Genomic DNA, 13,527 nt, shown 5'->3' on the forward strand with positions numbered 1-13,527 from the left:
TTAATGTATGCTACCTGATTTTAAAGGAGGTCCATTAGAGTTCCATAAGAGACAGTGGGCAAATGTCCAGAGAGCACTACAAACTTCATTCAGTTGTTTAGTGAGAGAAAAACCTTCCAAATAAAATAAAAATAGAGTTTTGCAGTCTGATTTTCTGCATTATCTGACTGCATAGATACAGAGGGCTGTGGGATGAGAGTTACTAGTTAAAAATGAACGAAATTACTTTTTTTTTTTTAAAGAAGTTTTATTTACAGTCCGAGAGCCAGTGATCCGAGTCTATTAAAAGGCCGTGCATGCACAACTCATAAGTTTTATTTTTGGTGAGTGTCTGTGGTCGACAGTGAGGCAGAGTGGACCGGAGGACTTCCATGCGTAATGTGTGCGTCATTGCTGAAATGTAAGTTCTACTTGTTCATATAAATGCTTACTGTTGGTTTGCCTTGTTGTAGAAGTGTATAATGACTTATATAGGGAGTGTAGTCACTGCATTTGTAATGTCCGTAATAATGATTACACTTTAGTTTGTGGCCTGTTCACTCAGGCGTTGTAACTGGTGCCGCCGAGTGCGTTATATCCTGTTTGCATTCGTTCATCTCGTGTTAGTCTTTCCTGTAGTTTTAAACAGCGTTTGCAGATACCTTTAACCGTGTTTGGTGACATTTGTGGCGGTATGTCGGCCGCCGCGACTCCGTAATTAGCTGTAATCACATGTGTGGTTATGTAATCCATGTTGTAATTTGTTCCACCACTAGAGGGTGCTGTTGCATAAGCCATGTTGGAGGAATATAAGCCTTGATTTAGAATCAGTATTATTAGGTGTAACTAAGGTGCTTTCTTTGCATATTAATATGTACTAATGTGTCGTTGTTTTCCCAATTTATTTAAACCACACACACATACTAAAACCCCATAGTCACCTGTGTACTCTGGATTGCTACGCTGTGCTGTGTAACCCGTCTACAAAATAAAATCCTCAAACTCATTAGATGGCTACTCTGCGTTTTGATTGACACCGATTGACACAGGAAGACATCCATCATTGCATTACCTACAGCCCAACCAATGTCCGACCTGAGTCACCTATAAAATAGAGTCAGTAAAAAGACAGTAAAAAGCTGCTTCTACTTGTTTTGTTGCCTGCACGCAAGCTTCTTTATGTTGTGTGTCCACTCTAAAGAAATCCTCCAGTACCAGGTCATACAGAGCTAGATATGACTAGATGTGGGCCTGGGGAGACATCAGCTTCAGGCTTCAAGAGCTCTGTGTGCTTAAAGTCAGGCTTGGCATCCAACAACTGCACAACCTTCTTATAGAAGGCCAGGTGAAATGAGATGACAGTAGGATGTTCTTCACCAACTTGCAAGATGCCTCAGATAACTAGTCTGCATAATAATGGTGAGAAGTGTCGACCATTCATGTGCTACTTTCAGAATGAGTTGTAGCCTGCCCAACATGGGATTTTGCTGGAGTTCTCTCTAGTCTTATGCCTGGATACTTGCCATCCATGTTGACTGCAAACTTTTTAGTCTTTTTTATTGTTTGTGGTTTTGGCTTGTCACAATGCATCATCTGTACATGGTATGGCATGACTGACAACATTTGTACTGCCACAATTGTTCCATGAGTGGTGCATTTGTCAATCAACAACATCTGTGTTGTCTGCAGCAAAGAAGACAAATGTTGCCTTTTCTAGGAAGGGGGGTAAGTATGTACATGCCATAAAACTGGTGTTTTCTACCACAGCATTGGCAAGTGCAAGTTTCAAAAGCAAGGTGTGGCCATGTGAGACACAATAGCCCTGTGTATTGGGAAGACCCATCAACTTTTTTGTGTGTGTGTCATATTCATTCAGGGCTAGCCCCAGGACTTGTGGGTTTTGTCTTGCATGTTGATGCCTGAAGGTTGCTAAATATCTGCTTGGCTTTTATGTGACTTGTCTGTTATATTTGGCTCACTGTGATTAGATTAGATTAGATTTATTGTCCCCAAGGGGAAATTCATTTTCACATCACTGTACATTCAACAGATAACACAGATGCTCAATATTAGCATCACGCAGCACATGACATAGAAACATTACATGGCAAATAAACATTCATAGCGCTCTTTTGTTTAGAGCAGCAATGGCTGCAGGGATCAGGCTTTTTCCAAGGCAACCCCTTTTACACCTTATGTTCTGTACCTCCGACCGGAAGGCAGTGGGGTGAGGTCCTGTTCTATTGTGGTTGCAATGCTTGAGATGGCCCTGTTATTCAGTTCTGTGAGACTGGGTGTTGGGAGTCCGATTATTTTGGCAGCAATATTGGTGATGCGTGTGAGTGCCATTCTGTCACCGTCAGTGGATCTTGTTTCAGTGTACAGTTCATCCACAAGCCCCACTTACAAATGTCACCATCATCGTGATGAGAAGCGATCCAGCCAATAACCCATATGGTCAAATTTGTCCTTGTGCGCTTTTGAGTGTCCATTAATGTAGTCCCAGTCACAACACTTGCAGTTGTTGTAAAATGTTGCTCTGCCCTCCTCAGTGTTCTGTTCAGGTCCAGTGTTTCCTGAACAGTACTGGTAAACTGGATGATACAATACAATTCAGCTGCTGTGTGTTCATGAGTCGACATGTCATGTCAACATCTTCTTGGACAACGAGTTTTACAGCTTTCAAACTATTGCCCCTCTGTGTTTGGGTCAGTTGGTTTCTTCTCCGCGTTTGAGACGAGCATACCCCTTTGTAGCCATAACCCTCCCCCCTCCCCCCTGCAGAAAAACCCAAACGTATGTTGCACTTTTTGTTTAGTATTTGTTTGTTTTTTTGTCAATACTCTGTTATGTAGTCTAATCTATGTTGGATAATGGATCTCAAGTCTCTTTCCTATAATAATATATTTTTTAAATATATTTTTGGGTTCCCCTAATGAAATCCCCTGAGGGCCATAAAAGAGGCAGGCAGGGAAAAATTTTATGGATTTTTAACAGTCCACCTGCCCACTGGGATTTGTGTCAGTATGGCATATGACCAGAACGTATCTCACTCTAACCCCTGTGTGTAGGTGAACTTTTCTGTTATTGTTTTAGAATGTGATCAGAATTAATATTTTGAATTGACTGTGATGGTGGAAAACCTGGTGCATCTTGTATGATGAGCTAACACTTCCTTAAGACATCACCATTTACTTCATCTCTCTGTGGCTTTGCAGGTGCAGTAACCGTATGTCAACACCACAGCTAGCTATTTCTACTGACTGGACACTCTCACAAAACTGTATGTATGTGATATTATATGGTATTATACATATATATTAAGTCATAATACACACAATACTCTTCAAAGCAAATGATTGTCTTGTTGTGTCCACAGGTACAGCTGGCTTATTTGATGGATAACTTACCAAGGTCAGTCTTAGTAAGCAGCAGATGTAACCATTAGTCCTGCATTTGTGCTGACTGGCCTATATGACATTCTCACACACACACACACACACACACACACACACACACACACACACACACACACACACACACACACACACACTTCAGAAAGGTTAATATGCTTCACAGGCCCTGTAGCCTACTGAACTCTTATTCACACACATTTATATTCAGTATATAATTATTAATTAAAGATAACTGAAACATAATGTGGTTTTGTGAAGGTTTTACACAAAATTATAATTACTCAAAGACAACTGATACATGGGATGATATAACTGAAAGATACCTGAAACAAAGAGTGATTATAAATCATAATAACAGTTTTAACTCTACAGGTGCCTGTATTTTACACAACAAAGGTTTTTGCAACCATGTTCATTAAGTTCATTCTTCTGCTTTTCAGTGTGACTTATGAAGCAACAGTATTCATTGGTGATCTCGATGATGGCTCTTTAATCAGTATCTTCATTAAGCTGGTGGGCACAGATGGGGAGAGTGCACGCACATTGGTCAGGTTTAGGCCTTTACCTTTACCACTCTGTGTGGTATTTGGTTGGAAGTGGGGACAGCACCGCGTGAGTATGAATTCAGCAGCCTTCCATTCAAATGAATTCATGAAACCTAACAGGCACCTCTCTTGTGGTTAAAATTGTATAGGACAGGAATGACAATTACAAAAAGTAAAAGCACCATGTTCAGATCGAATACATTTAAAACACCATAAATCGCAGAGTTACACATTTGTATTTCAGTTAAATGGCAAATTTAACAGCAAATGTTACTCCAGGTTATTCTCTTCGCTGCAATGCATCATGGGAATTACTTGACAGCGTAACTAAGTAATTTAAATAATAAATGTAAGACCTGTTCTGTTCCACTCCAGGCTGTTTGTATTACTTTCAATCTAACTTAACACACATAGCTTTCCTTTTCATGAGGAAATTAGATTTTGATGCCCCCATAAACCCTCTTCTTTGTTTTTTTCGGCGGGTAGCAAACCAGCGTATAGCTGCATTACTGCCAGCTACTGGACTGGAGTGTGTAGCAGTAGATTAGCAGAGAAAAAAAGAAAAGAAAAAAAGAATAAACTACAAAATTTATATCCCTATCTCTACTAATCCAGTTTCTCTCAAGTAATTAAATAGAAGCTTGTTCACTTTCCATGATATTTTCCCAAGCAGATTCTCCAATGTAAATGCCCCATAAGCATCATTTAAAAAGTGGCGCATCTTCCCACCTAGCCAATAGGGCGCCACAGGAATGAGTTCTTAAACAGTTAGAATTTAGTGCCTTGGGGTCTAACCTTTCAAACTCAATAAGGATTTAGAATGGGTTTCTGAATAGATTCCGGAAATAAGGTCTGTAGTTAACACAAGCTTAAGAGATGTTTGCATTTTGTTGTACGACATAAAATATGTGAGTCAAGAGCCCTGCTGGGTAATTCTGTCCTTAAAAACATTAACGCTTCAAACATAATAAAAGTGGTGTTCATTTGTGAAGATTATCCTGCTGAACAAAACACGTAAGCATCAGAAATGTGTGTTTGCCACAAAGCTTATTTTCTTCAATGATCCAAAATCCAATGCAAAAATCCCACACATAAGCGATTTCTCAAGTGATCCCATACTAACTTCAGGGCTGGCCTGCAAAAAAATGTCATTTTGTTTGCTCTCTATAGAGTAATCTCAAGGGCCCCACAAGAAAGCTCTGCTCCACTGTGACGAAAGCTAGCTCCGCCCCTGCGTAGCCCTTTCTATGTTTAAATACATAACAAGACTCCTCAAATTTGCAGGTATGAGGCTACAGGCACATTAAATATCAATTTAAAAATGCTGATGTATTTTCTGCTTTGCACCTCTTCAACCAACGACCACAAAGGTGACTAAAGCAACTAAAATCTCCACGAAGATTCTCATATTGCACAAATTTTTATTTTGTCCGCTTGTCTACATTCAATAATTGTATGCTAATTGTTGTTTATTGATCATATTGTTAATTATCAATTCTTCATTATCAAATACACTTTTTCCATCATCTCTTATAAAATCAAACTGTTTCTGTCATTACTCCAGCAGGGTGAATTTAAGGTGTCCTGCCATTCCTCCATTGGAAAACTGTTCCTGATAGAGCTACAGAAAAAAATAGAACGCCCATGGTCACCAGACTCTTGGTTCCATGCCAAGATAGAAGTGAAATCCCCTGAGGGAGACACCTACAACTTTCCCATCTATAACTGGATCTCTGGCAGCGAGGTGCACCGCTTCAGAGAGGGAACAGGTTCGTGTAAATTAGCTCCTGTACATCTTGTATACTGACCACAGACATAAAAGAAAGACGAGTTCTGACTATGAGGAGGTTAATGTAAATCCATGCCAGCATAGTGTATACATCAACATTTTCAAACTTGGTGTGTTTTTTTCTTTAAGCTCTGAGAGTCTTTGAAGAGAGCCATCATCTTGGCCTGTACAGTCGGGAGCAGGAGCTGTGCCAGCGAGAGAGAGACTATCGGTGAGAGCTCACAGCTTCTACATATTTTAACATGCATCCAAACCTCCTCCTCTTTTGTTTGAACATTTAATTATATTAACAGCTCATGACAATGTTACACCTGAATTATACTTTTACATACTTTGCAATATTGAATACCTGTCGAGTATATTATTCTTGCATACTCTAAATTAAAACACATACACTAGGAGACTGTATGTGTAATGTTCTTCGACTGCTCTTCACTATTTTCCCAGCTGGCGTGTGTATGCAGAGGGGATACCCCACTGCCTGGAGGCAGAGGACCTTGATAAGCTGCCTTCTGAGGTCAAATTCTCCAAAATCAAGAACATAGAGTTATTCTTCAGTCGAGAGTCAGGGTAAAGTCCTCAAATTCTGTTAAACCTAGCTACCCATTTACGTGAATGTCAATATTTCAGAAATCATAACAAAGTTCATTATTTTCTAGGCTACGTATGCTGAATTTGATGGGACTGACTAATTCTAAGGAGAACTGGTCTGATACAATTCTGGTGTTCACCAGACAGACTGACATATCAGGTACCCACCATCAATGTAGTTTAATGGAATACTTGATACTGTATGAATAATAATAATACTATATGTGGTTGTTGTTACTGTTGTCATGAATCAGGCAGGATCCAAATGCAGTACAACCAAGATTGAGAGCGAGGTTTCTTTTATTGTTCCACAAACAACAGAAAACACAGGAAACAATAAATTCGAACACAGTCTTTAATCTAGAGTCTCTGAATGACACCGAAATACCACAGTCCTGAGCACAGCTCTGAAGAAGGGAAGGCGACAGGCGAGTAATCCTCTTCTGAGTAGCAAGAGCAGCAGACACCAACAAAGGAACAGTGAAAATCCAACCAGGAAACACACAGGCTGGAATCAGAGTCGGGGACAGAAGGCAGGCAGGTTTAAAAGGGCAGAGACGAGGAGACGGAGTCAGGAACAGACAGGATCGGAACCGGGGAATCAAACCAAGAGAAATCGCTGGAAAGTTCTGCATGACACAAGAGACAATCTAGCAACTTGTGCTGGGTTGGTGGGGCTTAAATGCTGGAGCTTGATGAGCCCTGAATGAGCTCCAGCTTGAGCTCTGCAGGTGCAGCAGATCTCCTCTAATGAGGGGGCGTGGCATGCTGCACCAGAGCCCATGACAGTTGTATCAGTACAAACATTTATTTATTAAGCACCTATTAACACAAAGTTAAAAAGTTAATTACAATAAAAACAAATAATTAAAGCTAATACAATCCGAACAGGATTTAATATAGCTGCAAGCAGCAATAATCAGGGTCAAAGCATATTAACTCAATGATCACTTGACATACCACATGTATGAATTGTTAGATTGTTGGCAAACAGGACTTGGCCACCTGGACATATGAGCCCTGGACCTATACCTCCCACCGCACTTAGGCACAGTGATGCTAAGAATAATACTGTTATGTGGTTTTGTGTATAGATATCCAAGGTAATTGAAAGCACTTAATTTAAGAATAATTTGCTCCCATTTGTTTATCATTCTTTAAATAGAATTTAAAAGAAGAACATTGAAAACATGCCAAGTGAGACTGGGCTACTGCTGCTTTCAGTTTTTCACTTTTCCAAACTACTTCCCACTCGAAACTGCGCTGCCTTGGGTCTTGAGCTATACACCTGCCATGACATAGTTGTATCACAAAGCCAAGTCGGTTCACAGGCGAAAAAAACACAAGATACAAACTATAAATACTTTAAACAAAGTAGTCAACTGCATGGGTCCCCATCTGTAAGGTCTCCAACCAGCTATAGATTCACATCAAGCATGCAAACTGCTCAAAGAATGTGGATTGGCAATCAGATCTCAGTGCATCTTAGCTACATTCAACACTTGTACTGAAAGCTGTCCACTAGTCATCATGTCACACAAGATCCATGTTAATGCCAGAAAAGTACAGGGCCTGAGATTTTATACTCTGTTCTATTTTCAGCCTATGTCCAGCGTCATTGGAAAGAGGACAGTTTTTTTGGCTACCAGTACTTGAATGGTATCAACCCCATATTGATCCGACGCTGTTCAGCTCTGCCAGATAACTTCCCTGTCACTGACAACATGGTCTTCCCCGGTGGACAGTGTAGCTTGGCAGATGAAATGAAGGTAATTGCCTTGACCTTAATTGATCTTAGTATTAATCATGTTTTCCTCCATGTTAAATTAACATGTTGCACATAGAAGTTCACTGAGTATATACATGGGATTGAAATAACTTTCTTAGTTCTAATTCACTGAAACAGAAAGGCAACATGTTCCTGTGTGACTACAAGCGTTTGGATGGACTAGAAGTAAACAACGTCGATGGGAAGAGGCAGTACTTGATGGCTCCTCTTGTCCTGCTCCACAAAACACCTGATGATAAGCTGATGCCAATTGCTATTCAGGTACGATCAAGCAGAGCCAATAGACGTGTCACATGTTTACTTAACCCTGAAGCTACCTCGCTAACCTTAAATTCTGCCTTGTAGTACAGGGCCCAGTACTGGTAATGGATCTAATGAATCAAATGAACCACATCCCTCTTCCTTCTCCTGCAGCTGAAGCAGACTCCAGCAGATGACAATCCCATCTTCTTCCCCACTGATTCTGAGTACGACTGGCTGCTGGCCAAGATTTTTGTGAGAAGTGCAGATTTCAACGAGCATGAGCTCAACGTTCACCTGCTGCGCACTCATCTGCTGGCTGAGGTGTTTGCAGTATCGCTGCTGCGCAACCTGCCCATGGTGCACCCACTGTACAAGGTAACTGAAGGGAGAACACTGAACTTACTGGAGTTTTAGTTTCTTCAAGTTGCTGATTTGTATCTTCTTGTGTACTCGTATCTTCCAAAGTTAATGAATCATATTTTAGTGTGTATTTAAGTATTTCACACTGCTAAATGGTGTAGACATATCAAGATTTCTGACTCTATTAACATGTTATTAATAGAGTTCCCTTGTTTCCTCAGCTCCTCATACCTCACACTAGCGGCACTGCAGTGATCAACAACCTGGCTCGAGCTCTGCTAATATCTGAGAATGGATTTTTCAAAAAGGTACGAAAAGACCAACATGATCAGTAGTCCGTTCCCTAAACAATGTTTTTTTTCCTCAATATCATGTACAATATTTTTATTTACTTTAATTGCCTGTATATTTGACTGTTTCCTAGTATACAGCTACTGGTGGAGAGGGGGTGACCACACTCCTGAAGAGGTCTCTGTCCTCAATGACCTACAGCTCTCTCTGCATACCAGAAGACATTGCTGAGCGTGGGCTGGAGGATGTGCCGAACTTCTACTACAGAGATGATGGACTCAAGCTTTGGGACATCATCCACAGGTAGTTAAGGTGTCATGATATTGACAGGGGAAAAAGCCCTCTTTTGTTTCGTATCATTTAAACAAAAGAGATACAATTTACAAATGGGCATGTTTTAGAGGTGCTGGTATATTACCACAAAGTGATGGTAAATGGTAAATGGACCTGCACTTATATAGCGCTTTTCTAATCACTTTGCAACCACTCAAAGCGCTTTACACTACAGACTGCGCTCATTCACCCATTCACACACACGTTCATACTGGTGGCAGAGGCTACCCTAAACGGTGTCACCTGCCACAATTGGGAATTCATTCACACACCGATGAACGCAGCATTGGGAGCAATTGGGGGTTCAGTATCTTGCTCAAGGATACTTCGACATTTAGGCTGCCATGGTCAGGGATCGAACCACCAACCTTCCAATCAATGGACGACCCGCTCTACCAACCGAGTCACCTGCCCCCAAAGCAAAAGTGTGCCAATCTTCCCATCAGACACACAACAGAAGCCGACCAGTTTCTAAAAATACCCAACTATTTCTTTAAAGTAGTATGATCCACTTTGTTCAATATTGCATCAAAGTCTACAATATAAACTGATATATACTAATATAATATAATAATACTCCTACTAAAGAGATGACTATTTAATCTTGTGAATAAGTGTCTCACTGCCGCCCAAAATGTGTAGTTCAACTCATGATGTGTTTCACATTAACTCATTTATATTTCTCAAAGGTTTGTGCAGAGAGTGCTCGGCTTCTATTACAAGAGTGACGACGAGGTCCTGAAAGACTCTGAACTGCAGAAGTGGATTGCTGATATCTATGAACATGGTTTCCTTTCCCAAGCAAGCACAGGTGGGCCAACAGTGTTTGAAAGAAGATTCTGACTCCAGGGTTACATAGCACATTATAACTACCATAACTTTAGCCAGTTTAGCCAAAGACACAAGGAGAATATATCCGATGGATCATAACAAATTATAAATTCTAACTTTCTAAAAAAAGGAATGATTCAGCAATTAATGGTGGTATCAGAGGCTGCAAGCTTTTATTTGTGAATCTGATTGTAAAAGTCCTTATAATAACAAGTACTTTATCAGGCTACCATGTTTCCTTTTTTTTGTATTTAGGATGGTGGTGTGCCATGAGATTTTTTTTATTGTGAATGGCATAAACACAATTGAAAAACATTGACCTGGACATCTTAAATGAATGCAGTTTATTCCCTCTGATTCTCAGGAATTCCTCAGAGTTTTACCACTGTGGCTGAGATGGTCAAGTTTGTCACCATGGTGATCTTCACTGGCTCAGCACAGCACTCAGCTGTGAACGGTGGACAGGTGAGGCCTTTAATTTAGCTGTTTTTGTGAAATATGCAATTAGGCACAGTGATGATTTGAGCTCAATGCAACAAATGCTAACACACTCACAATGATGACACTAACATACATATTTTGCAGTGCATGAGAGAACCACATTCTTTTGTCTCTTAACAAGTTTTCCTTGTGTCTTTTTTGATTCAGCTCGAAGCCACAATACCTTCCCACCAGAACTCCTGCACATATAAACCAATTAACTTTTAACATAACATTTAATAACCGTTAAAATATTTCAGTGTGGATTTTAGTGGACAGACTGACCCACAGACTGACATGGCTTTAATAAGTATCAATCACTCATCTGTCAATCATTCCTTCATTGCAGTTCGACTACAGTGGCTGGATGCCCAACAGTCCCGTCTCCCTGCAGCATCCTCCACCAACCACAAAGGGGACAACAAGTAAGGCCACAATGCTGCAGACATTGCCTAACAAGGGCGCAACAGCTAACGGAATGGCCGTCTTGTGGCTACTCAGCCAGCAGTACTCTGACTTCGTAAGTATCCAAAACATCATGAAAACATATTTAAATAAATCACATTCATATTCAAGTGATGTTAAGTAGGTACATTTGTCATTAGAACAAAAATGTCCTCTTCAAGCCACTGAAATCCTGTTAACTTACTTCAGCTGTCCAATATTTTGCCAAAAATTCATGTTTCTAAAAGATTTGTTAACAAAGTTAGTGGAAAAACTGACTTTAAAATATGCCATTGTTCTCCTTAGGTCCCTCTTGGCCATTACCCAATGAGACATTTCAGTGAGGAGGTTCCCCGCAAGCTGATCAAGGTTTTTCAAGCAGAGCTTGAAGTGTTAAGTGCAGTCATCAAAGCCAGAAACAAAAGTCTGGAGATCCCATACACATACCTGACTCAAGCAGAGGTTGATAACAGTGTGGCCATTTGAACATGAGAAGGCGTGACCTCCTCAGCTTTCGGCCAAAATCAGCTTCATAATAACCATCAAAACTAAATTAATGCAAGATTAGATGTAAACTGTGCCTTATGATTTATTGTTCTGAAATATGTAAAATATAATTGTAGGGACATTTGGTTTGCTAAATTCACTATAGGATATGTTGTGTAATGTCCATGTGCATGTTAAAAGAAGTTACTAAAAATGAAGATTAAATCTCCCTGAACTGTATCTGCACTTTAATCTCTGAGGTGTGTTTTCCTGTGCCACATGTAACAAAGAACTTTAAAACATCTATATTGGTTGTTTTTCCTCTTTTAAAAAGAAGATTTTCCCTCACATTTTCAGATGTAAAATACAAAATATGAAGCTCCTGCAATGATAAGTTTCTTACGCCATCTTTCATGAACAAAATGAGATCATTGTTGCCATTATTCCCTAATAATTGTTAGTATAATAACAAACTATCATTTTCTGAAGAAGTATTTTTTTGTTTACAGTTGCTGGCTCCCACTAAACAAGTTAGTACAGGCCAAATACAGTATATATTCTAAAAAAATAAAAAAAATAAAAAAAAGTTAGACTAACGTGGTTCTGCAAAAGCAGTAGGATAGCTCAGAGCCGGCCCGTGGCATAGGCTTTCACTATCTTTTATAACTCGTTGGTAGCCTACTATTGTTTCTTAATACAAAAATAATCCCACATTAATATAAATGCAAAGTAATGCCTATTTAATAGAATAATATAATATGTTTGTAATGTTACCACCCTCCCCCCTTTCGCGGTGCGCCCCCTCCCTTTCCTACATGCTCATTAGCACGTGCCCTCCATGATTGTTTTTGGACGTCACCATATGAAAACATCAACACAAGATTTCAAAACGGCCCAAACTGTCCAGTGTCCAGAGAAGAAAAAAAGACAAGAGGAGGAGAAACGAGACAAAGACAGAGGCAACGTTACATAAAATAATTTGTCTGTTACAGAACGTGATAGTAACCTGGCTTTTTAACATTAAGCTACATGATTCGCTAATTGCTAATCAATAAATAGTTAGCGTTAACTGTTTTAACGTCAGTTAATGCTGTGGAGGGGGCTAAGTTGTTATGGAAAATAATAATAATGTAGGTAATTACAGTACTCCCACCTTACATTCCTCTGGGACATTTGTAAATATTAGATCTTTTAAGCAGGTGTTTACATGTTTATTGCCTTCTCGTTAGCTAACATTTGCCCTGCTGGTAATAGTCACTATAGTCAACCCTTTATATATTATAGTTGTAAGCCTAGTTGTTAAAGTGCACATCATTAATGTTAATAAAGCATTATCACATGAGAGGGAATGCTGTTTTGATAACCATGACATAACATTCTCATATGATATATTATACGGCTACTTTGCATTCTGATATTCAGCATTTCACTGTGATGATGACAATGAATTGAATCTAATCTAATTTGCATATCAGTCAATATCATACATATATCTCTATGTTTTTTTATTTATATTATATAATTTCATTTTATTCCTGAAATCATATGTTTTTATGATTAGACTAATACTCAATGGTGTCACATACTCCTCTCTTCAGATACCTTGTTGAAGTTTCTAAATCCCCTCTGGGCCATTGTTTTGTTCTGCAGTGTTCTAAAGAGGGAATCAGTATGACAGAAAATGTCCTCATAAGTCATGATCAAAAAGCATGTTGATGTTTTAGATAACCACTTATCATATCCAACGGCCATCATTTGGGTGTCGTTATCCCAATTGTCAGGATCTTCGATAATGATACGGAATAACTCACGCGGATCACTTTGGTACATGCTTATTGACTGCACCAGCCTTGAATTTGAGCTCCATCTCGTGGCCGCTGCTCTTGGTAAACGCCACTTTACAACTTCATCCATTAAGTGAGTGCGTTTTGTTGACTTGCTGAAAAATGA

At 39.6% G+C, this 13,527-nt stretch overlaps 1 protein-coding gene across 1 annotated transcript; it reads left to right on the top strand.

The window, feature by feature from the left end:
- LOC131977607 (polyunsaturated fatty acid lipoxygenase ALOX15B-like) lies at window positions 1-11,966 on the top strand. Its single transcript, XM_059340996.1, has 17 exons — window positions 1-400; window positions 3,198-3,266; window positions 3,359-3,393; window positions 3,836-4,007; window positions 5,505-5,709; window positions 5,859-5,940; window positions 6,177-6,299; window positions 6,389-6,480; window positions 7,923-8,089; window positions 8,227-8,370; window positions 8,524-8,727; window positions 8,934-9,020; window positions 9,137-9,306; window positions 10,026-10,147; window positions 10,532-10,632; window positions 10,997-11,167; window positions 11,398-11,966. Exons 3-17 carry the CDS (start codon window positions 3,377-3,379, stop codon window positions 11,575-11,577), a joined length of 2,037 nt encoding a protein of 678 aa, XP_059196979.1. The 5' UTR covers window positions 1-400; window positions 3,198-3,266; window positions 3,359-3,376; the 3' UTR covers window positions 11,578-11,966.
- Window positions 11,967-13,527: the final 1,561 nt, after the last annotated feature.

The sequence above is a fragment of the Centropristis striata genome, chromosome 1 (assembly GCF_030273125.1).
Source record: "Centropristis striata isolate RG_2023a ecotype Rhode Island chromosome 1, C.striata_1.0, whole genome shotgun sequence".
NCBI classification, from domain to species: Eukaryota; Metazoa; Chordata; class Actinopteri; order Perciformes; family Serranidae; genus Centropristis; species Centropristis striata.

Coding starts and splice junctions, on each gene's coding strand:
- LOC131977607 (XM_059340996.1), top strand. Junction 5,710..5,858: donor CCGCTTCAGAGAGGGAACAG/GTTCGTGTAAAT, acceptor TTTTTCTTTAAG/CTCTGAGAGTCTTTGAAGAG. Junction 8,090..8,226: donor GCTTGGCAGATGAAATGAAG/GTAATTGCCTTG, acceptor TCACTGAAACAG/AAAGGCAACATGTTCCTGTG.